General features: G+C 44.4%; 1 protein-coding gene across 1 annotated transcript in view; it reads left to right on the forward strand.

Annotated features, from left to right (window-relative positions):
• LOC311136498 (poly [ADP-ribose] polymerase tankyrase-1-like) overlaps positions 1 to 26028 on the forward strand; it is a 117701-nt gene that overhangs the window by 12470 nt on the left and 79203 nt on the right. The window contains exon 3 of the mRNA XM_084170645.1: positions 2614 to 2709. Coding sequence (XP_084026771.1) covers positions 2614 to 2709 — 96 coding nt within the window. The remainder of the gene's footprint in view (positions 1 to 2613; positions 2710 to 26028) is intronic.

Consider the following 26028-nt stretch of genomic DNA (forward strand, 5'->3'; position numbering starts at 1 on the left):
TCTTGCTCTCTGCCTCTCTCTGGCTCTCTGCCTCTCTCTTGCTCTCTGCCTCTCTCTTGCTCTCTGCCTCTCTCTGCCTCTCTCTGCCTCTCTCTGCCTCTCTCTGCCTCTCTGCCTCTCTCTGCCCCTCTCTGGCTCTCTGCCTCTCTCTGCCTCTCTCTGGCTCTCTGCCTCTGTCTGGCTCTCTGCCTCTCTCTGGCTCTCTGCCTCTCTGGCTCTCTGGCTCTCTCTGCCTCTCTCTTGCTCTCTGCCTCTCTCTTGCTCTCTGCCTCTCTCTTGCTCTCTGCCTCTTTCTTGCTCTGCCTCTCTCTGGCTCTCTGCCTCTCTCTGCTGCTCTCTGCCCCTCTCTGCCTCTATTCTGTGTGTATTATTCAGTGTGTAAACCTTAGTAATACAGAGAGCAGTGTCAGTAAAGAACAACTTGAAGCGTAGTAGGGGTGCAGGATGTGATTGGTTGTGTGTGTGTGTGTGTGTATATACAATACCAGTCAAAAGTTTGGACACACCTACTCATTCAAGGGTTTTTATTTTTACAATTTTTTTACATTGTAGAACTATGAAATAACATATATGGAATCATGTAGTAAACAAAATATATTTTATATTTGAGATTCTTCAAATAGCCACCCTTTTGCCTTGATGACAGCTTTGCACACTCTTGGCATTCTCTCAACCTGCTTCATGAGGTAGTCACCTGGAATGCATTTCAATTAACAGGTGTGCCTTCTTAAAAGTTAATTTGTGGAATTTCTTTCCTTCTTAATGTGTTTGAGCCAATCAGTTGTGTTTTGACAATGTAGGGGGGGGGGTATACAGAAGATGGCCCTATTTTGGTAAAATACCAAGTCCATATTATGGCATGAACAGCTCAAATAAGCAAAGAGAAACGACAGTCCATCATTACTTTAAGACATGAAGGTCAGTCAATACAGAACATTTCAAGAACTTTGAAAGTTTCTTGAAGTGCAGTCGCAAAAACCATTAAGCGCTATGATGAAACTGGCTCTCATGAGGACCGCCACAGGAATGGAAGACCCAGAGTTACCTCTGCTGCAGAGGATAAGTTCATTAGAGTTAACAGCCCAAATAAATGCTTCACAGAGTACAAGTCACAGACACATCTCAACATCAACTGTTCAAAGGGGACTGTGTGAATCAGGCCTTCATGGTTGAATTGTTGCAAAGAAACCACTACTAAAGGACACCAATAAGAAGAAGATACCTGCTTGGGCCAAGAAACACGTGCAATGGACATTAGACCGGTGGAAATGTGTTGTTTGGTCTGGAGTTCAAATTTGGTTTTTGAGAGATTTTTGGTTCCAACGGCCGTGTCTTTGTGAGACGCGGTGTGGGTGAACGGATGATCTCCGCACGTGTATTTCCCACCGTAAAGCATGGAGGAGGAGGTGTTATGGTGTGGGGGTGCTTTGCTGGTGACACTGTCAGTGATTTATTTCGAATTCAAAGCACACTTAACCAGCATGGCTACCACAGCATTCTGCAGCGATACGCCATCCCATCTGGTTTGGGCTTTTCAACAGGACAATGACCCAATACACCTCCAGGCTGTGTAAGGGCTGTTTGACCAAGAAGGAGAGTGATGGAGTGCTGCATCAGATGACCTGGCCTCCACAATCACCCGACCTCAACCCAATTGAGATGGTTTGGGATGAGTCGGACGGCAGAATGAAGGAAAAGCAGCCAACAAGTGCTCAGCATATGTGGGAACTCCTTCAAGACTGTTGGAAAAGCATTCCTGGTGAAGCTGGTTGAGAGAATGCCAAGAGTGTGCGAAGCTGGCATCAAGGCAATTTGAAGAATCTCAAATATAAAATATATTTTGATTTGTTTAACACTTTTTTGGTTACAACATGATTCCATATGTGTTATTTCAGAGTTTTGATGTCTTCACTATTATTCTACAATGTAGAAAATAGTAAAAATAAAGAACAACCCTTGAATGAGCTGGTGTGTCCAAACGTTTGACTGGTACTGTATGTGTGTATGTATATCTATCTATCTATCTCTCTCTCGCTCTCTCGCTCTCTCGTTTGGTCTCCTTACGAGTGATGGCTGTGCTCTGCTGTTCGTTCCACTCAGACAATCACTCAGCTGGGGAGATTAAAACGCTGCACCCTGGGAAGCATGTCCTTTTCTCCATCTCTCTTCCTCTTTTTCTCCTTCCCTTCCCCTCTCCCCTTTTATTTTCTCTCACGCTCCCTCTCTCACTCACTCCTTGGGATAGATGGAGAGAGAGAAAGGCAGGCTTTGATATTCTGCTCTCATACCTGTGCTGGAGTCACATGGTAGTGCCCGAGTCGTCCTGCCTGTTTTTATAATATGGCTTTTTTCTCTCCTCCGCTCCGCCGCAGCGTTCAGTTTTGGCTGTTGTTTTTTTCCGCTCTTGCTCCCTGCTGCCGCTCTGGTCCTCTGTTCTCAAGACGCACCGCTGGTGTGCCATGTATGTTTATGTCTGCAGCATGCTGCGGGGCCAGAGAGTGCTAGCGGGCAGCAGCAGCAGTGGCAGTAGTGCTAGTGCTGGTGTTAGCAGCAGCCGTGGTCTGTGTCTGTCCCTGCCTGAGCTCAGCTACTGTCTGTGTTTCCCCTGCACAGTGCTGCTCCAGCATGGAGCTGACCCCAACATTCGCAACACTGACGGCAAGAGTGCCCTGGACCTGGCCGATCCATCCGCCAAGGCTGTGCTCACCGGTAAGTGATAAGCTACTTACTTTACCTCTCTCCTACGCCCTCTTTATCTCTCTGTTTACCTCTGTTGCCCTCTTTTTCTCTAACTCTCTCCACCTCCAATGTAATCTTTCTCAATTCCTCTCTCGCCCCTTCCCTACTGTTACCACTCTCCCTTTCTACCTACATACCTTTCTACCTACATACCTTTCTACCTACATACCTTTCTACCTACATACCTTTCTACCTCACCTCTAGCACTTTCTCTACCTCTCTTGCTCTCTCTTTTCCTACGTACCTCTACTCTAGCACCTTACCTCTACTTCTACCTCTCAACTCTCCCAGAGTTAAGTTGTGTGTGTTCAAACTGCTCCACTTGAATCCGTGCTCTTCTGTCCTTCACCCTTTTTACTTCTCTTCCTCATCTTTAAATCCTACATGGTGTCATCTGTTGATTGTGTATGTTAGTTGGTTGTGTGATGCGGTGTCTCTCTCGCTCTCCCTCTCTCTCGCACACTCTCTCTTGCTCGCTCGTTCATTCGCTCTCTCTCTCTCTCTCTCTCTCCCTCACTGTCTCTCGCGCTGTCTTCTCATTCTCTCAGCATTCAGCAGCAGTCAGACTCATCCATAATTAGGCTGTTCCATTCTGTTTCTGTTCTTTCATGCTCTCTTTGTTTACATGGGGTTACATCATATTCCCTGGCTGGTAAAGAAATTAAGGAAAGAAATACAGAGCTGAGAACAGAGATCGGTCTTAGGAAGCTTTCCACCCACCTTGTAAACACCAATCAGGTAGAGGATGATATCTGCTGGGCATTTTGGTATGTGAGGCAGATGTGAATTGATTTGATAACAGTATTCAACACAATTACATTCACACAGTACAGGGAGAGTAGCAAGGACTACACACTCTGAAAACGTATAGTAATCTCGAGTGTAGCATGCAAGAAGAGTAACCCACTGTTTATTGTTTCCTGTTTGCCATCTGTTGGTGAATATGACCGTGACAACATCTTCAGTTTATTGATTCATGTGTGAAGTAGGCTTATTAAACACTGTGTTGGGGCTGGGCGATGTGGCTGACATATCATTATTTGTCTAATTTCTGACGGTATAGTGGTATTTGAATAATAAAAGTTATAGATAAATATGCGTAGTAGTAGTTGTTAATAATAATAATAATAATAATAATAATAATACATGATACTTATCAATGACCTCAGAGTGCATGACCCTAAGATGGCAAAAAATGCATGACCCTTTCTCCAAAAAATTTTATTTCTTTATACTGTTCAACCAAACTTCAACCAAATATAATAGGAGGACAAAACTGACAGTGAAGTAGTCCTATTTGTAGAACATTGCAGAACTCTGGTACTTCACCAATGGTTGCTATTTGCATTTTAATCTTTCTTTGTTTAATGCACTAATTTGTTTTAATATCAACACTGTCACCTTCCTTTTTTGTCTTAGTATGCATCTATTTCGTCCAGAATAATTATTCTCCTCCTTGACTGTATTTTCCTGTTCAAATGCAGTTCTTACTTTCGCCACTAGAGGCCAGTCTGCCGATTTTCCTGGGGTCTCTATTTGGCAAGCTTGCACTTCCGAAGTTGTTGACTTGTTGTGCTAGCAAGTTAGCTAGCATTCTCAGCTTTTAGCAGTTTCTTACTGGCGATAGAAACTGACTATTGGCGTTTTAAAAAAAATCCCGGTGTTATTACTGAATTGTTTAATGTAACAAATCAAACTTCAAAATAACGTAAGAGAAGGTACAGTAAAAATCCACACAGGTGTGTGGATCAATACAGGTACACTACCAGTCAAAGGTTTGGACACACCTACTCATTCAAGGGTTTTTCTTTATTTTTACTATTTTTTACATTGTAGAATAATAGTGAAGACATCAAAACTATGAAATAACATGTATGGAATCATGTAGTAACCAAAAAAGTGTTAAACAAATCAAAATATATTTTATATTTCAGATTCTTCAAATAGCCACCCTTTGCCTTGATGACACCTTTGCACACTCTTGGCATTCTCTCAACCAGCTTCATGAGGTAGTCACCTGGAATGCATTTCAATTAACAGGTGTGTCTTCTTAAAAGTTAAGTTGTGGAATTTCTTTCCTTAATGCGTTTGAGCCAATCAGTTGTGTTGTGACAAGGTAGGGGGGTATACAGAAGATAGCCCTATTTGGTAAAGGACCAAGTCCATATTATGGCAAGAACTGCTCAAATAAGCAAAGAGAAACGACAGTCCATCATTACTTTAAGACATGAAGGTCAGTCAATACGGAACATTTCAAGAACTTTTAAAGTTTATTGAAGTGCAGTCGCAATAACCATCAAGCGCTATGATGAAACTGGCTCTCATGAGGACCACCACAGGAATGGAAGACCCAGACTTACCTCTGCTGCAGAGGATAAGTTCATTAGAGTTACCAGCCTCAGAAATTGCTGGCCAAATAAATGCTTCACAGAGTTCAAGTAACAGACACATCTCAACATCAACTGTTCAGAGGGGACTGTGTGAATCAGGCCTTCATGGTCGAATTGCTGCAAAGAAACCACTACTAAAGGACACCAATAAGAAGAAAAGACCTGCTTGGGCCAAGAAACATGAGCAATGGACATTAGACCAGTGGGTGCATCTTGTGAGATGCAGTGTGGGTGCACGGATGATCTCCGCATATGTAGTTCCCATCGTAAAGCATGGAGGAGGAGGTGTTATGGTGTGGGGGTGCTTTGCTGGTGACGCTGTCTGTGATTTATTTAGAATTCACTTAGCCATGCTGGTTATCACAGCATTCTGCAGCGATACGCCATTCCATCTGGTTTGGACTTAGTCCCACTATCATTTGTTTTTCAACAGGACAATGACCCAACACACCCCCAGGCTGTGTAAGGGCTATTTTACCAAGAAGGAGAGTGATGGAGTGCTGCATCAGATTTGTAAGTCGCTCTGGATAAGAGCGTCTGCTAAATGACGTAAATGTAAATGTAATGACCTGGCCTCCACAATCCCCCGATCTCAACCCAATTGAGATTGTTTGGGATTAGTCGGACGTCAGAATGAAGGAAAAGCAGCCAACAAGTACTAAGCATATGTGGGAACTCCTTCAAGACTGTTGGAAAAGCATTCCAGGTGAAGCTGGTTGAGAGAATGCCAAGAGTGTGCAAAGCTGTCATCAAGGCAAAGGGTGGCTATTTGAAGAATCTCAAATATAAAATATATTTTGATTTGTTTAACACTTTTTTTTTTTTTGGTTACTACATGATTCCATATGTGTTATTTCATAGTGTTGATGTCTTCACTATTATTCTACAATGTAGAAAATAGTAAAAATAAAGAAAAACCCTGCAATGTTTGGTGTGTCCAAACTTTTGACTGGTACTGTATATGGATGATTTATAAAGCCAGGCACATTTAACATCAGCCTATTGATTATAGACCTAATTAAGTTGGTTTCCTCTCCTCACTTTTCTTAGACAATAAGGCAAGGGCTGTTTTCTCATCTCCTCATTCTGCTGCTGCCTCCGCCGCATTGTTCTCAACACTGATAAGCTGGTTAACTTTGCTATTATGCACATAGCAACATGGTATAGGAAAAGGCGACAATTCAACAGCGCATTGATGTGTTTTAGAACCGCGGACAGCAACCACTATCCGTGACGGAAGAAAGTGCATTTGTTATAAAATAATATTATTTTTATTAGTGTTGCACAATTGTTCTTATGTAATATAACCATATACCATTTCAGTAGCACATGTCTTAGACTGATGGACTGTGCCATACCAACCGCCTCCACAATGGATTAGTCCACTCAGGCGCGAATCAGACAGGTGTCTTGTACACTATGATGATATTATTTTAAAAAATGTGGCTACTGCTCGACTAAAGAAATCTATCGACCAAACAATCAACCATTTGGCTAAATGGGATCAGCCCTAATGCCAATACACCATCTTAATTATACCACCTGCTAGGACTTTTCCTTTGAGATATTGTCAGTGAACTGATGTCATCCAGACAGGAAATGCACATCACGGCACAACAAACTCTGGCCTTGTTGTATCATGAACCATCTATCAACATTCACCAGACAACTGTCATGTTTTCCCTATGCTCTGAGAGAGAGTAGCAGAGGAGACTGTACTGTCTCTGTAAATAGTGCTGCAGCGAGAGAGAAGACTCCAGTAATTGTTACATATCGACTTTTCTTATCTCTCTCTGCCCGACCCTGCTGTTGCTGCTCAGGGCCCGACTCTCTCCCACACGCACAGGCAGACGGGCACAGGCAGACGGGCACAGGCAGACGGGCACAGGCAGACAGGCACAGGCAGACGGGCACAGGCATACGGGCACAGGCAGACGGGCACAGGCAGACGGGCACAGGCAGACGGGCAAAGGCAGACGGGCACAGGCAGACGGGCACAGGCAGACGGGCACAGGCAGACGGGCACAGGCAGACGGGCACAGACAGACCGAGCCCAGCAGACCCAGACCGACAGACAGACCCAGACAGACCAACTCCGACAGACTCCGACCGACAGACCCAGACAGACTCCGACCGACAGACCCAGACAGACTCCGACCGACAGACCCAGACAGACTCCGACCGACAGACCCAGACAGACTCCGACCGACAGACCCAGACAGACTCCGACCGACAGACCCAGACAGACTCCGACCGACAGACCCAGACAGACTCCGACCGACAGACCCAGACAGACTCCGACCGACAGACCCAGACAGACTCCGACCGACAGACCCAGACAGACTCCGACCGACAGACCCAGACAGACTCCGACCGACAGACCCAGACAGACTCCGACCGACAGACCCAGACAGACTCCGACCGACAGACCCAGACAGACTCCGACAGACAGACCCAGACAGACTCCGACAGACAGACCCAGACAGACTCCGACAGACAGACCCAGACAGACTCCGACAGACAGACCCAGACAGACAGACCCAGACATACTGACAGACAGACCCAGACATACTGACAGACAGACCCAGACAGACTGACAGACAGACCCAGACAGACTGACAGACAGACCCAGACAGACTGACAGACAGACCCAGACAGACTGACAGACAGACCCAGACAGACTGACAGACAGACCCAGACAGACTGACAGACAGACCCAGACAGACTGACTGACAGACCCAGACAGACTGACTGACAGACCCAGACAGACTGACTGACAGACCCAGACAGACTGACTGACAGACCCAGACAGACTGACTGACAGACCCAGACAGACTGACTGACAGACCCAGACAGACTGACTGACAGACCCAGACAGACTGACTGACAGACCCAGACAGACTGACTGACAGACCCAGACAGACTGACTGACAGACCCAGACAGACTGACTGACAGACCCAGACAGACTGACTGACAGACCCAGACAGACTGACTGACAGACCCAGACAGACCGACAGACCCAGACAGACCGACAGACCCGGATTTTTTTCTTCTCAATTTGTCTGTCATAGTTGACGTGTACCTATGATGAAAATGACAGGCCTCTCATCTTTTTAAGTGGGAGAACTTGCACAATTGGTGGCTGACTAAATACTTTTTCCCCCACTGTATATTAGGGCTGACCCCATTTTGTCAACTGGTCAATTGTTTGGGCGATAGGCTGTTGGTCGACCGAGATATCTTAAGTTGAGCAGTAGCAACCAAAAAAGATATACAGTGGGGAGAACAAGTATTTGATACACTGCCGATTTTGCAGGTTTTCCTACTTACAAAGCATGTAGAGGTCTGTAATTTTTATCATAGGTACACTTCAACTGTGAGAAACGGAATCTAAAACCAAAATCCAGAAAATCACATTGTATGATTTTTAAGTAATGAATTTGCATTTTATTGCATGAAATAAGTATTTGATCACCTACCAACCAGTAAGAATTCCGGCGCTCACAGACCTGTTAGTTTTTCTTTAATAATAATAATAATATGCCATTTAGCAGATGCTTTTATCCAAAGCGACTTACAGTCGTGTGTGCATAAATTTTTTTTGTGTGTACAAGCGCCGTGCTCTACCAGCTGAGCTACAGAGGACCACCTTTAAGAAGCCCTCCTGTTCTCCACTCATTACTTGTATTAACTGCACCTGTTTGAACTCGTTACCTGTATAAAAGACACCTGTCCACACACTCAATCAAACAGACTCCAACCTCTCCACAATGGCCAAGACCAGAGAGCTGTGTAAGGACATCAGAGATAAAATTGTAGACCTGCACAAGGCTGGGATGGGCTACAGGACAATAGGCAAGCAGCTTGGTGAGAAGGCAACAACTGTTGGTGCAATTATTAGAAAATGGAAGAAGTTCAAGATGACGGTCAATCACCCTCGGTCTGGGGCTCCATGCAAGATCTCACCTCGTGGGGCATCAATGATCATGAGGAAGGTGAGGGATCAGCCCAGAACTACATGACAGGACCTGGTCAATGACCTGAAGAGAGCTGGGACCACAGTCTCAAAGAAAACCATTAGTAACACACTACGCCGTCATGGATTAAAATCCTGCAGCGCACGCAAGGTCCCCCTGCTCAAGCCAGCGCATGTCCAGGCCAGTCTGAAGTTTGCCAATGACCATCTGGATGATCCAGAGGAGGAATAGGAGAAGGTCATGTGGTCTGATGAGACAAAAATAGAGCTTTTTGGTCTAAACTCCACTCGCCGTGTTTGGAGGAAGAAGAAGGATGAGTACAACCCCAAGAACACCATCCCAACCGTGAAGCATGGAGGTGGAAACATCATTCTTTGGGGATGCTTTTCTGCAAAGGGGACAGGACGACTGCACCATATTGAGGGGAGGATGGATGGGGCCATGTATCGCGAGATCTTGGCCAACAACCTCCTTCCCTCAGTAAGAGCATTGAAGATGGGTCGTGGCTGGGTCTTCCAGCATGACAACGACCCGAAACACACAGCTAGGGCAACTAAGGAGTGGCTCCGTAACAAGCATCTCAAGGTCCTGGAGTGGCCTAGCCAGTCTCCAGACCTGAACCCAATAGAACATCTTTGGAGGGAGCTGAAAGTCCGTATTGCCCAGCGACAGCCCCGAAACCTGAAGGATCTGGAGAATGTCTGTATGGACGAGTGGGCCAAAATCCCTGCTGCAGTGTGTGCAAACCTGGTCAAGACCTACAGGAAACGTATGATCTCTGTAATTGCAAACAAAGGTTTCTGTACCAAATATTAAGTTCTGCTTTTCTGATGTATCAAATACTTATGTCATGCAATAAAATGCAAATGAATTACTTAAAAATCATACAATGTGATTTTCTGGATTTTTGTTTTAGATTCCGCCTCTCACAGTTGAAGTGTACCTATGATAAAAATTACAGACCTCTACATGCTTTGTAAGTAGGAAAACCTGCAAAATCGGCAGTGTATCAAATACTTGTTCTCCCCACTGTACATATCAATATCATGGTGTACAAGACACCTGTCTGATTGGCGCCTGTCTGAGTGGACTGATCCATTGTGGAGGCCGTGGGGATGGCACAGTCCATCAATCTGAGACATGTGATACTGAAATTGTATATGGTAATATTATATAAGATGCATGAATAGAATATTGGCAAATGCATCAGTAAAAAATATTGAGCCTATTTAATGCAACCCTTGCTGTTAACAGATCACAAAGCAGCAGCATACAACTGACCTAAACGTTTGGGAATGATAATTGAACTTTCTCATCCATGCCTTAAAATGCATCTCAAGTGCAATTGCACTGTTTAGCTCACATCTGAAGGCTGGCGGGCATTTAGGACGTACTGCGGCTCGCTACAATATCCTAATGATTATGATCACACTTCCTCAATTCAAATATTATGGTAACTCTATAGGAAATATGGTTTAGAAACTTGGGAACCAAGCTGGAGTTATCAGTGTGGCCCTATCACCTGGACATGTTGAAATACTGTATCTTCATGCCTAGAATAAAAACCTTCAGGCTTGCGTCATAACTGTACATTTATTGGGAAAAAATAAAGAATTACAGGGGGCAGTTTGGAAAAAACAAATCCTGTCCGAATCGTTTTCTGGAATAACGGACATTCTGGAGTGATAATTACATAACCACGTTCTCTAGTAATACTAGTCCCGTGCGAATAGGTCTTTAGTCACGTGCATGCGATGCATACATGTGTGAAGTAAAGAGAGCAAGGGTTGAGGGAATAGGGAATGTTTTTCCTTAACAAATTAGGGATTTCGGTAACAGAACTTTTCAGTCGGAAATGGCTGTAATTATGTTTCAGCTTCAGCAACACAGACAGCGCGATAAACACTTTGATGTTCTGTGGTGCTCGCTTCAGCAGGGAGGAGGGAGAGACAACGGGTGCTAGTCACACAAGTCTGAGCCTGGCCCGGCACAATCAAATTAATTGCTGCTCGGACTCCTCTAGTCATTTGTGTGTCTTAATTATTTAATCAAACCGTGTGCTTAAAGCATCAGACAAGCTCAGTGAATATTGCTGATTTGATTATAACACCTACAGTGGCTTGCGAATGTCCCCTTGGCATTTTTCCTATTTTGTTGCCTTACAACGTGGAATTAAAATTGATTTCTGGGGGGTTTGTATGATTTGATTTACACAACATGCCTACCACTCTGAAGATCCACATATTTTTTATTGTGAAACAAACCAGACATAAGACAAAAAAAACAGAACTTGAGCATGCATAACTATTTCCCCCCCCCCAAAGTCAATACTTTGTAGAGCCACCTTTTGCAGCAATTACAGCTGCAAGTCTCTTGGGGTATGTCTCCATAAGCTTGGCACATCTAGCCACTGGGATTTTTGCCCATTCTTCAAGGCAAAACTGCTCCAGCTCCTTCAAGTTGGTTGGGTTCCTCTGGTGTACAGCAATCTTTAAGTCATACCACAGATTCTCAATTGGATTGAGGTCTGGGCTTTGACTAGGCCATTCCAAGACATTTAAATGTTTCCCCTTAAACCACTCGAGTGTTGCTTTAGAAGTATGCTTAGGGTCATTGTCTTGCTGGAAAGTGAACCTCCGTCCCAGTCTCAAATCTCTGGAAGACTGAAACAGGTTTCCCTCAAGAATTTCCTTGTATTTAGCGCCATCCATCATTCCTTCAATTCTGACCATTTTCCCAGTCCCTGACGATGAAAAACATCCCCACAGCATGATGCTGCCACCACCATGCTTCACTGTGGGGATGGTGTTCTCGGGGTGATGAGAGGTGTTGGGTTTGCGCCAGACATAGCGTTTTCCTTGATGGCCAAAAAGCTCAATTTGGGGATTCTCCCACATGCCTTTTGGCGAACACCAAACGTGTTTGCTTATTTTTTTCTTTAAGCAGTGGCTTTTTTCTGGCCACTCTTCCATAAAGCCCAGCTCTGTGGAGTGTATGGCTTAAAGTGGTCATATGGACAGATACTCCAATCTCCGCTGTGGAGCTTTGCAGCTCCTTCAGGGTTATGTTTGGTCTCTTTGTTGCCTCTCTGATTAATGCCCTCCTTGCTTGGTCTGTGAGTTTTGGTGGGCGGCCCTCTCTTGGCAGGTTTGTTGTAGTGCCATATTCTTTCCATTTTTTAATAATGGATTTAATGGTGCTCTGTGGGATGTTCAAAGTTTCAGATATTTTTTTATAACCCAACCCTGATCTGTACTCCACAACTTTGTCCCTGACCTGTTTGGAGAGCTCCTTGGTCTTCATGGTGCCCCTTGCTTGGTGGTGCCCCTTGCTTAGTGGTGTTGCAGACTCTGGGGCCTTTCAGAACAGGTGTATATATGCTGAGATCATGTGACACTTAGATTGCACACAGGTGGACTTTATTTAACTAATTATGTGACTTCTGAAGGTAATTGGTTGCCCCAGATCTTATTTAGGGGCTTCATAGCAAAGGGGTGAATACATATGCACGCACCACTTTTCCGTTATTTATGTTTTAGCATTTTTTGAAACAAGTTATTTTTTTCATTTCACTTCACCAATTTGGACTATTTTGTGCATGCCCATTACATGAAATCCAAATAAAAATCAATTTAAATTACAGGTTGTAATGCAACAAAATAGGAAAAACGCCAAGGGGGATGAATACTTTTGCAAGGCACTGTAGGATGTGTCTATATATGGATAAATACACATACACATTTTTTGGCCTATCGATTGGTCGAAGGAACAGAAGACTTTTGGTCGACCCAATATATTTTTTTGTCTGGGACAGCCCTGCAGTACTTATAGAATCGTGAAAATCGCAATTCCCAGCCCTGTAATAGTGCTATCTCCTTGCCTGGCACGATCATCTTCGTGTAGAATAGAGCTCAGTTCTGATGACACGAGTGGAGATGAGACAGACACCATTTTGAAGAGTCCTCATCTCTTTTCCTCTGCATAATTTTTGCCTGATTGGATCGATATGGATGTTCTTTATGCTGGTCATCGAACTGTCTTTCATTGGCACTTCAATGAAACAGAGGGAGAATAGAACAGAGGCTGCATGTGGGTTGAATGTCTTTTTCATTCAGCACTTAGCTTAGACATTGGAATACATTTAAAATAATGGAGAATTCAAGGACACGTTGCACTAAAAGTACTCTTAAATGCAATAGATTGTCAAATAGTTCACTGAACAATATTCACAGGGTTCCTCCATTTACAGCAGTTTAATGTTGTGCTTTCGCAGTTGTCCTACCTAGGAGTGGAAGTTGTATTGTGCTGACTGTATTACATAAACGATCCCCGTCAAGGTTAGTGTTAAACAGAGGACCAAGCAGAGGATAAATTATCGTTGTGTTATACATTCTGTAGGTGTGGGGTTATACAGCATTAACAGTGTAACGCCATGCCAGATTGATGTCATGAGAAAAAACCCAAGCCTTGGGTTGTGAAAAGGCACAAGGCAACCCACCCATAACCATCACACCATAAGAATACTGTTGTTTTATAGGCTTTTTTAAATGTTTTGTTCCAAACTAACCCATTGACAAGAGTACAATGTAATCATGCGTTTTCTGGTATGTTCTACTAGTAATCTATATCTGCAATATGTGAAATAAGCCACATACAGTGTATTCACAGCAGTAACAGCCAATGTAATGCTATTTACTTATGATTTACTATTGATTGCAGTGTAGGAACTCTCACAGACTGCCTGACATTCGTATACCCACCTTAAAGTAAACAGACTCATCATATCCACATGTACATCACACACTCTCTTTACTCCATTCTAACCTGTTTAACATTGACATGTTGTTTTCTAGAGAGCACCAGATGAGATACCGTCCACAGCGTACTTAAAAACACTGTGGCGCAGTATGTTACTGTTGGCCTCTGTCTTAGTGTAGGCTACTCCAATTCCCAGGATGTATTTGTGCTGGATTTAGAGCTGTTATTCAGTGCTTCTGCCTCAGAGCGAAAAGTGAGTACACTGATTAAATATTATATTGACCTATAAATTACCCCAGTGACGGGGAACAAATATCCCATAGCGATGACAAAATTAAATCTATGCCTGTCAGGCAGTGCTTGAAGTGTTGTCACGGTTCCTGAGTGGAGAACATATCCCTACATGTAATCCGTAACTAACTGGCACAAATGTATTTCCAAACCCCGGCTAGAAGTTATTTAGTGTTACAGACGACACCTGGGGTTAGTCTTTTGTTGGATCCTCAAAGCTTGCATTAAATAAATCGCCTTATAACACAGCTTGATACATGTGGTGTTGCATGTCCTCCATGCACAGATTAGGCCTAATCACTGTTGAATTATTTACTTTTTCCAGATGACTTGAAATTAATTCCCTTTACTCTCTGTGTATGAAAATGATTATGTGATGTTTTCATCTCATCTTGTGATGTAAAAAGACATGGCATGTTCCGATTTATGCAAACTGGAAACCACATATCCTGAGGCTGCATTTATTGTAGCTGGGGATTTTAACAAAGCAAATTTGAGGACTAGGCTGCCGAAGTTCTATCAACATATCGACTGTTGTACTCGCGCTGCCAAAATCCTCAACCATTGCTATTCGAACTTCCGGGATGGTTATAAGGCCCTCCCCTGCCCTCCTTTCGGCAAATCTGACCATGACTCCATTTTGCTCCTCCCTTCCTATAGGCAGAAACTCAAACAGGAAGTACCCGTGCTAAGAACTATTCAACGCTGGTCTGACCAATCGGAATCCACGCTTCAAGATTGTTTTGATCACGCGTACTGGGATATGTTCCGGGTAGCTTCCGAAAATAAATAATTTAGACGAATACACTGAAACGGTGGCCGACACTGACGTCTCGCTTTCAGACAAGCTAAACACCTTCTTCGCCCGCTTTGAGGATAACACAGTGCCGCTGACGAAGCCAACTACCAAGGACTGTGGCCTCTCCTTCTCCGTGGCCGACGTGATTAAGACATTTAAGCATGTTAACCCCTGCAAGGCTGTCGGCCCAGACGGCATCCCTAGCCGTGTCCTCAGAGCATGCGCAGACCAGCTGGCTGGTGTGTTTATGGACATATTCAATCTCTCCCTTTCCCAGTCTGCTGTTCCCACATGCTTCAAGATGGCCACCATTGTTCCTGTACCCAAGAAAGCAAAGGTAACTGAACTAAATGACTATCGCCCTGTAGCACTCACCTCTGTCATCATGAAGTGCTTTGAGAGACTAGTGAAGGATCATATCACCTCTACCTTACCTGTTACCCTAGACCCACTTCACTTTGCTTACCGCCCCAATAGATCCACAGACGATGCAATCGCGTGACGATGCAATTGCGTGATTACCAATGACGAGACCGCCTACAGTGAGGGAGTGTGATGCCAGGAAAATAACTTCTCACTCAACGTCAACAAAACAAAGGAGGTGATCGTGGACTTCAGGAAACAGCAGAGGGTTCACCCCCCATCCACATCGACGGGACCGCAGTGGAGAAGGTGGAAAGCTTCAAGTTCCTTGGCATACACATCACCGACAACCTGAAATGTTCCACCCATGCAGACAGTTTGGTGAAGAAGGCGCAACAGAGCCTCTTCAACCTCAGGAGGCTGAAGAATTTGGCTTGGCACCTAAAACCCTCACAAACTTTTACAGATACACAATTGAGAGCATCCTTTCGGGCTGTATCACCACCTGGTAGGCAACTGCACTGCCCGCAACCGCATGGCTCTCCAGAGGGTGGTGCGGTCTGCCGAACGCATTATCGGGGGCAAACTACCTGTCCTCCAAGACGCATACAGCACCCGATGTCACAGGAAGGCCAAAAAGATCATCAAGGACATCAACCACCCGAGCCACTGCCTGTTCACCCCGCTATCATCCAGAAGGCGAGGGCAGTACAGGTGCATCAAAGCTGGGACCGAGAGAATGAAAAACAGCTTCTATCTCAAGGCCATAAGACTGTTAAATAGCCATCACTAGCACATTAGAGGCTGCTGCTGCCTATTGAAATCACTGGGCCACTTTAAGAAATGGAACACTAGTCACTTTAATAATGTTTACATATCTTGCACTACTCATCTCATATGTATGTACTGCATTCTATTCTATAATATTCTACTGTATCTTAGTCCATGCCGCTCTGTCATTGCTTGTCCATATATGTATATTTTCTTAAATTCCATTCCTTACTAGTTTTGTATATATTAGGTATATGTTGTGAAATTGTTAGATATTGCTTGTTAGATATTACTGCACTGTCGGAGCTAGAAGCACAAGCATTTCGCTACACCCGCTATAACATCTGCTAAACACGTGTATGTGACAAATACAATTTGATTTGATTTACTGATGGGATGATTCAGGGTGCACTCCTTTTGGAGATGAGTAGGGGGTTGTTCTGGCCCGGGGAGGGGGAAGGTGGCCCTAATATGATGAGTAGGGGGTTGTTCTGGCCCGGGGAGGGGAGGGGAGGGGGGAAGGTGGCCCTAATATGATGAGTAGAGGATTGTTCTGGCCCAGGGAGGGGAGCGGGGGAAGATGGCGCCAGTATGATGAATAGCGAATTGTTCTGGCCCGGAGAGGGGGGGGAGATGGCCCCAATTTGATGAGTAGGGGGTTGTTTCGGGCCATGGGAGGGGGGATGATGATGGAAGATGTTCATGTCACATGGGGTCATGCCCCAGAGCTGTAGCAACCTCTCCAACACAACACCATGAAATGTAGATAAGAATATGTAGGAGAATGTATGCAGATTGTACATGCTGAAGGAAGTCAACACTGCAACCATTTTGTGTCGGGTGCTTATTTTGATGCCTTTTTGGCTGTATTGTACTTTGGACTGAAGAGACAGGTCAAGCTGGATTGAGTGGGCTGTGCATAACTGAATTCTGGAGTTTAACCTCAGTAGCCTCTTCGGCGACAAGTAGCCTAGAGGTTAAGAGCATTGGTAACCGAAAGGTCGCTGGTTCGAATCCCCGAGCCGGCAAAGTGGAAAAATCTACCGTTCTGCCCTTTAGCGAGGCAGTTAACCCCCAACAACAACCGCTCCCCGGGCGCCGATGAAGTGGACGTCGATTAAGGCAGCCCCCCCGCACCGCTCTGATTCAGAGGAGTTGGGTTAAATGCGGAGGACACATTTCAGTTGAATGCATTCAGTTGTGCAACTGACTAGGTATCCCGTTTTCCCTTTCCCTAGCTCTACTAGCTCTAACCCCTATGTGAGGTGGATGTAGATCTAGATAGGATAGGAGCTCCAGAATCGGAGGAAGATGCAGTGTGGGTGCTCGCTCTCTTCTGCAGCCCTCTACCTGCTACTGATGAAGCATCTGTGCTCCCAGCTCTCAGCCCCCTGACCCCTCTCCTCCACACCTTTCTGCGGTGCATAGAATCACAGGGAGGAGGATGGAGGAAGGGAGGGTGAGGGGTGCTGAGAGGGGTGAGAGAAGTGGAGAGAGGTTAAATGGGACAGTGAGAGTGAATATGCTCTTGAGATCATACACAGAGCCCATAGGTCACAGAGTGTTAAGTCATGGAACAGTTTAGTTTATTATAAAAAAACAAAAAAACATTGTCCCCTTTCTCTCCCCAATTTCATGATTACGATCTTGTCTCAGCGCTACAACTCCACAACAGGAGGGGCGAAGGTCGAGTCATGCGTCCTCCGAAACATGACCAGCCAAGCCGCGCTTCTTAACACCTGCCCGCTTAACCCGGAAGCCAGCTGCACCAATGTGTCGGAGGAAACACCGTTCAACTGATGACCGAAATCAGCCTGCAGGCGCCCGGCCCGCCACAAGGAGTCGCTAGAGCGCGATGAGCCAAGTAAAGCCCCCCCCGGCCAAACCCTCCCATAACCTGGACTACGCGGGGCCTATTGTGCGCCGCCCTATGGGACTCCTGGTCACGGCCGGTTGTGTCTGGGAACTACAGCTTGGGTTCGATTCCCAGACTGTAGTGACGCCGCAACACTGTGATGCAGTGCCTTAGACCGCTGCGCCACTCGGGAGGCCGTAAGTCGTGGAACTTTTAATCAGACATGTTCCAAGAGTTTAATTATTATGATGAATTGCGGTTGCTATGACGGCCTGTGAATGTGATCGTGAAAGGTTTTTACATGGTCAGGGGACGTCGTTGACACGAGCCAGCCCAGAGCTTCTACCACAAAAATGACTTTACAGTTACTGGAAAATTAAATGTCAAGGTCACTGGGAAATCTCAACGAACAAGCTTGCATAGGAGATCCAGAAAGTTAAAACCTTTTTTCAGCCCTGAGAGTGTGCAATGTGCATGTATCTGTGTCTGTTCTCTCTCATGGTGGAAAGGCAACTGAGGGATTCCTCAATTACAGACCTTTAAATAATAGATAGATACAGTTGGCTATCATACTCAGATTATCCATTTGGAAATTATTTTTATTAATCTAGGCCTACTCATTAACACTTTGGCTCCATGATCCATGTCTATATACCACAGCAGCAGTGCTTGACTTGCTGAGTACCAGCACCTCACATTTTCTACTGCTTGAGCTCCTGTTCCCCTTATAGAATATTAGCTTGAGTATTGTGGAGCTCCTGCACCTAAATATAAACAGTACCGGCACCCAAAATGAGTACCGGAACCAATTTCAGTCCAAGTCGAGCACTGCACAGCATTCTAATGATGATTAGGATGTAAATTGAGAAAAATCTCCCCTCCTAAGAAACCATCATTATTCCTGTCTGGGAGTAAAGTAATCGCTAGCTAAAGCTTTAGGTTGTTATGATAGACAGAAAAATGCTGTTGCTGTGAATGTTTTCAGTCCTGAACTCTTAAGGTTCTGGTTTGACTGAGACTGTAGTACAGGAAGTGGCTAAGCACAAGGCCAGGGAGTATTTCACATCGCTCTTCTTTCTGTCGTTTATGAATGATCCTCCTCTCCGACTCGGAGTGGAAGGAAGCGTTTCAGGTCGTTACCATGTGTCCTTGGAATGCCTTGACTGCTGCTCATCAGTTAGAAGCCAGTTTAATGATCCTGACTTGAGGCAGTGTGTCGTAGTGGCTGTGGGTCTCTCTCTCTCTCTAATCCTCTCTCTCTCCCACATCCTTCTCTCTCTGTCCCCCACCACCTTCTCTGGCCCCCCTCTCCATCCGACTGGAAGGAGACTTCACTCTCTAATTTCCTCCATGTCATTTTTTTTTTTTGTTAATGGCCATATGCATCACTTAACACTTAATTGCTTAAAAAGTTGCATCTCTGAATGTCCTTGTATAGCTTACTCCAGTCCTATGTGCTGGAAGCTTATGTGCCAGCTGGAAGCTATGCGCCAGCCAGCACCTCGCCAACCCAGGAGTGTCTTCTATGTGACTATGTGCTGAAAGCACCAGTGAGGAGGGATTCACAAATGGGCCTAGTATTAGTGTAGAAATCTTTACTTTCTTTTGCCTGAGTTATAAATCTTGGAGCGTGTTCACAGTGAGAATACAAATCCCTGTAAGACTTTTTGCAAATGACTGCTCTCCTGGCATATTATTCCATAGGTCCAAGCTCCATAACTATTCAAAGAAGATAACTCGGTTATTAATTCCTCTTAGCTTAAATACCAGGATGAGTGAAATGGCTTACTTTATTCGTTTTTGTTCGTCTGAATAAGCTGGCTGTATTTAGGATAGATATTGTTAATTTTCCTGCCTTTACCCCAAAATAAATGTGTGAATGTGGTAATTTCATTAAATGAGAAATAAGGTAGGATTTATCAATAGTGTAATAGCATAATGATATAATGGCATCATGAAAGGCAGTTAAATGCATTGTGTTTTTAACTAGATCTGAAAAGTGCAGTGCAACCATTGCACGATTGAGTGGGTTAATGTGTGAGGGAAGGAGGCCTAATGTGGATGAGGAAGTGTGATCTCTTCTAAAATGTTTGTGGGTTTATAAGTGGATGTTGGACGAATAGAGCTAGTTTGTACCTACCATGTGTTGCCCAGGGTGATTATGTTGCCATGCATACATTTGCATAGATGTGCATAACTTTCCAATAAATTAATATTAGAAATGTCTATTGTGCTTCTTCTATTGAGATTATCTCTGAATCCTCGTACTTCTGTTCTCCTCATGTGTCTCCATCCATCTTTCCTCCCCCTATCCCACCCCTCTCCACAGGAAGGAAGTTTGGTTCAATATCAGTTCACAGTTCACTCACTCTTGGCCAGGGAACACACCTTTAGTCTGTGTCTGAGGCTGAGAGGATAGAGGTGACTGTCAAACAGACTTCTGCCTGTTGACTGAAGGCATGGAGAGACAGAGGATTAATAACGTCAAAGTGTTAGTGCCTCAGCGCTAGCTGCTGGCTGGCACTCTCTCTCTCTAATCACAAGCAAATTGTCCGCCAGCCGTTGTGTGCAAGTGATTAATTCTCTCTTACGCACTGGTGGTGTCTCCTCTCCTAGCTGCTCTGTCTTCTCAATTCATTTTATTGAATTGTAGGAGTTCACATGAATTATCCTAGCCCCCCCCACTGAGCTCTCAGCTCATACTAGTCTAAGGTTAAAGGTTAAAATCGAATCCAATTTTATTTGTCACGTGCCGAATACAACGGGTGTAGACTTTACCGTGAAATGCTTACTTATGAGCCCTTTCCCAACATTGCAGAGTTAAAAAATAAGAACAATTTGCAAAAAAATGAAATGGTAACACAATAAAATAACGAGGATATATACAAGGAGTACCAGTACAGAGTCAATGTGCAGGGGTTTGAGGTAATATGTACATGTAGGTAGGGGTACAAGTGACTAGGCAATCAGTATTGATAATAAACAGAGTAGCAGCAGCGTATGTGGAGAGTGTGAAAGTGTGTGTGTGTGGCGTCAGTATGCATGTGTGTTTTGTGTGTGTTGGAGTGTCCGTGTAGAATATGTGTGGGTAGAGTCCAGTGAGTGTGCATTGAGCCGGTGCAAGAGAGTCCTTGCAAATAAAAAGGGGGTCAATGTAAATACTCAGGGTAACCATTTGATTAACTGTTAAGCAGTCTTATGGCTTGTGGGTAGAAGCTGTTCAGGAGCCTTTTGGTCCCAGACTTGGCTCTCCGGTACCGCTTGCCGTGCGGTAGAGAACAGTCTGACTTGGGTGGCTGGAATTTTGTGGGTAGGGTTTAAGGGTAGGGACGTCCCAAGGATTCCGGATAGCACTAACCAAGGTATTATGCAACCCAGATCCAGAGAGATAGCAGGCATGTCTGGTGGTGAGCTAAACAGATGTAGGGCTGTTAAGTTGTGTCTCACTCTGTCGTCTGGGGGATCGGTCTCTGATGGCACAGTGCTGAGGGATGCAGCCAAGGCAGCTCTCTTCTCACTGCTGCTGCTCTTTTACATTGACATTTTACCTATACCTATAGCCTACTGTGCTTTCCCAGTACATATACTGTTGTATACTTCCGAAATCCACATATACAGTTAAAGTCGGAAGTTTACATACACTTAGGTTGGAGTCATTAAAACTCGTTTTTCAACCACTCCACAAATTTCTTGTTAACAAACTATAGTTTTGGCAAGTCTGTTAGGACATCTACTTTGTGCATGACACAAGTAATTTTTCCAACAATTGTTTACAGACAGATTATTTCACTGTATCACAATTCCAGTGGATCAGGAGTTTACATACACTAAGTTGACTGTGCCTTTAAACAGCTTGGAAAATTCCAGAAAATGATGTCATGGCTTTAGAAGCTTCTGATAGGCTAATCGACATAATTTGAGTCCATTGGAGGTGTACCTGTGGATGTATTTTGAGGCCTACCTTCAAACTCAGTGCCTCTTTGCTTGACATCATGGGAAAATGAAAAGAAATCAGCCAAGACCTCAGGAAAAATAATTGTAGACCTCCACAAGTCTGGTTCTTCCTTGGGAGCAATTTCCAAACGCCTGAAGGTACCACGTTCATCTGTACAAACAATAGTACGCAAGTATAAACACCATGGGACCACGCAGCTGTCATACCGCTCAGTAAGGAGACGTTCCTCATATAAAATAACACACACAAATGATACCGCAACAACAATATTGAAATCTCCAGTCTAGGCTATCCTTCAATAGAATACTGTAGCACAGTCCTCAGTCGTTAAGCCTCTATCTCAAACATTGTTTTGAATCCTAACTCCCGAGATTCAATGTCGTTCTGATGTTGATCCTCAGTAATGATGAGTGTGGGTAGACAGACATCCCAGCCTTCAGCAGAGAGGAGAGGCTGCAGAGAGGCTCCTTGTATTTGTAGCAAGTCTAGCAATGATACTTGTGGATACAGAGTTAGCTGTCTACAGAACACAGAGGGTGTTCTTTAATGGAAGCCTCTCCAACATCATCCAGGTAGAATCAGGAATTCCCCAGGGCAGCTGTCTAGGCCCCTTACTTTTTTCAATCTTTACTAATGACATGCCACTGGCTTTGAGTAAAGCCAGTGTGTCTATGTATGCGGATGACTCAATACTATACACGTCAGCTACCAAAGCGACTGAAATGACTGCAACACTTAACAAAGAGTTGCAGTTCGTTTCAAAGTGGGTGGCAAGGAATAAGTTAGTCCTAAATATTTCTAAAACTAAAAGCATTGTATTTGGGACAAATCATTCACTAAACTCTAAACCTCAACTAAATCTTGTAATAAACAATGTGGAAATTGAGCAAGTTGAGGTGATAAACTGCTTGGATTAACCCTGGATTGTAAACTGTCATGGTCAAAACATATTGATACAACAGTAGCTAAAATGGGGAGAAGTATGTCCATAATAAAGCGCTGCTCTACCTTAACATCACTATCAACAAGGCAGGTCCTACAGGCCCTAGTTTTGTCACACCTGGACTACTGTTTAGTCGTGTGGTCAGGTGCCACAAAGGACTTAGGAAAATTGCAATTGGCTCAGAACAGGGCAGCATGGCTGGCCCTTGGATGTACACAGAGAGCTAATATTAATAATATGCATGTCAATCTCTCCTGGCTCAAAGTGGAGGAGAGATTGACTTCATCACTACTTGTATTTATGAGAGGTATTGACATGTTGAATGCACAGAGCTGTCTGTTTGAACTACTGGCGCACAGCTCGGACACCGATGCACACCAAGAGGTCTCTTCACAATCCCCAAGTCAAGAACAGACTATGGAAGGTGCACAGTACTGCATAGAGCCAAGACTACATGGAACTCTTATTCCACATGAAGTAACTGATGCAAGTAGTAGCCGGCCGTGACCGGGAGACCCATGGGGCGGCGCACAATTGGCCCAGCGTCGTCCAGGGTAGGGGAGGGAATGGCCGGCAGGGATGTTGGTAGAGCATGGTGTTTGCAACGCCAGGGTTGTGGGTTCGATTCCCGTGGGGGGCCAGTATGAAAAATACAAATATGTATTTACTCACTAACTGTAAGTCGCTCTGGATAAGAGCGTCTGCTAAATGACTAAAATGTAAATGTAAAATTAGATTTAAAAAACAGATAAAAAAAAACACCTTATGGAAGAGCGGGTACTGTGAAGCAACACAAACATAGACACATGCATACACACACACGATAACATACAGTGAGGGGAAAGAAGTATTTGATCCCCTGCTGATTTTGTACGTTTGCCCACTGACAAAGATATGATCAGTCTATAATTGTAATGGTAGGTTTATTTGAACAATGAGAGACAGAATAACAACAAAAAAATCCAGAAAAACGCATGTCAAAAATGTTATATATTGATTTGCATTTTAATGAGGGAAATAAGTATTTGACCCCTCTGCAAAACATGACTTAGTACTTGGTGGCAAAACCCCTCAGACGTTTCTTGTAGTTGGCCACCAGGTTTGCACACATCTCAGGAGGGATTTTGTCCCATTCCTCTTTGCAGATCTTCTCTAAGTCATTAAGGTTTCGAGGCTGACGTTTGGCAACTCGAACCTTCAGCTCCCTCCACAGATTTTCTATGGTGTTAAGGTCTGGAGACTGGCTAGGCCACTCCAGGACCTTAATGTGCTTCTTCTTGAGCCACTCCTTTGTTGCCTTGGCCATGTGTTTTGGGTCATTGTCATGCTGGAATACCCATCCACGACCCATTTTCAATGCCCTGGCTGAGGGAAGGAGGTTCTCACCCAAGATTTGACGGTACATGGCCCTGTCCATCGTCCCTTTGTTGCGGAGAAGTTGTCCTGTCCCCTTAGCAGAAAAACACCCCCCAAAGCATAATGTTTCCACCTCCATGTTTGATGGTGGGGATGGTGTTCTTGGGGTCATAGGCAGCATTCCTCCTCCTCCAAACACGGCGAGTTGAGTTGATGCCAAATAGCTCGATTTTGGTCTCATCTGACCACAACACTTTCACCCAGTTCTCCTCTGAATCATTCAGATGTTCATTGGCAAACTTCAGACGGGCATGTATATGTGCTTTCTTGAGCAGGGGGACCTTGCGGGCGCTGCAGGATTTCAGTCCTTCACGGCGTAGTGTGTTACCAATTGTTTTCTTGGTGCTATGGTCCCAGCTGCCTTGAGATCATTGACAAGATCCTCCCATGTAGTTCTGGGCTGATTCCTCACCGTTCTCATGATCATTTCAACTCCATGAGGTGAGATCTTGCATGGAGCCCCAGGCCGAGGGAGATTGACAGTTATTTTGTGTTTCTTCCATTTGCGAATAATCGCACCAACTGTTTTCACCTTCTCACCAAGCTGCTTGGCAATGGTCTTGTAGCCCATTCCAGCCTTGTGTAGGTCTACAATCTTGTCCCTGACATCCTTGGAGAGCTCTTTGGTCTTGGCCATGGTGGAGAGTTTGGAATCTGATTGATTGATTGCTTCTGTGGACAGGTGTCTTTTATACAGGTAACAAGCTGAGATTAGGAGCACTCCCTTTAAGAGTGTGCTCATAATCTCAGCTCGTTACCTGTATAAAAGACACCTGGGAGCCAGAAATCTTTCTGATTGAGAGGGGGTCAAATACTTATTTCCCTCATTAAAATTCAAATCAATTTGTAACATTTTTGACATGCGTTTTTCTGGATTTCTTTGTTGTTATTCTGTCTCTCACTGTTCAAATAAACCTACCATTAAAATTATAGACTGATAATTTCTTTGTCAGTGGGCAAACGTACAAAAATCAGCAGGGGATCAAATACTTTTTTCCCTCACTGTCAGCACTATACTCACACGTACACATAGATTTTGTACTGTAGATACAGTGGGGGAAAAAAGTATTTAGTCAGCCACCAATTGTGCATGTTCTCCCACTTAAAAAGATGAGAGAGGCCTGTAATTTGCAGCATAGGTACACGTCAACTATGACAGACAAAATGAGGAAAAAAAATCCAGAAAATCACATTGTAGGATTTTTTATGAATTTATTTGCAAATTATGGTGGAAAATAAGTATTTGGTCAATAACAAAAGTTTTTCAATACTTTGTTATATACCCTTTGTTGGCAATGACACAGGTCAAACGTTTTCTGTAAGTCTTCACAAGGTTTTCACACACTGTTGCTGGTATTTTGGCCCATTCCTCCATGCAGATCTCCTCTAGAGCAGTGATGTTTTGGGGCTGTCGCTGGGCAACACGGACTTTCAACTCCCTCCAAAGATTTTCTATGGGGTTGAGATCTGGAGACTGGCTAGGCCACTCCAGGACCTTGAAATGCTTGATTTCCCACAGTTGATTTCTTCAAACCAAGCTGCTTACCTATTGCTGATTCAGTCTTTCCAGCCTGGTGCAGGTCTACAATTTTGTTTCTGGTGTCCTTTGACAGCTCTTTGGTCTTGGCCATAGTGGAGTTTGGAGTGTGACTGTTTGAGGTTGTGGACAGGTGTCTTTTATACTGATAACAAGTTCAAACAGGTGCCATTAATACAGATAACGAGTGGAGCACAGAGGAGCCCCTTAAAGAAGAAGTTACAGGTCTGTGA

Source organism: Coregonus lavaretus (assembly GCF_964263955.1).
Source record: "Coregonus lavaretus genome assembly, chromosome: 10".
Classification (NCBI taxonomy): Eukaryota; Metazoa; Chordata; class Actinopteri; order Salmoniformes; family Salmonidae; genus Coregonus; species Coregonus lavaretus.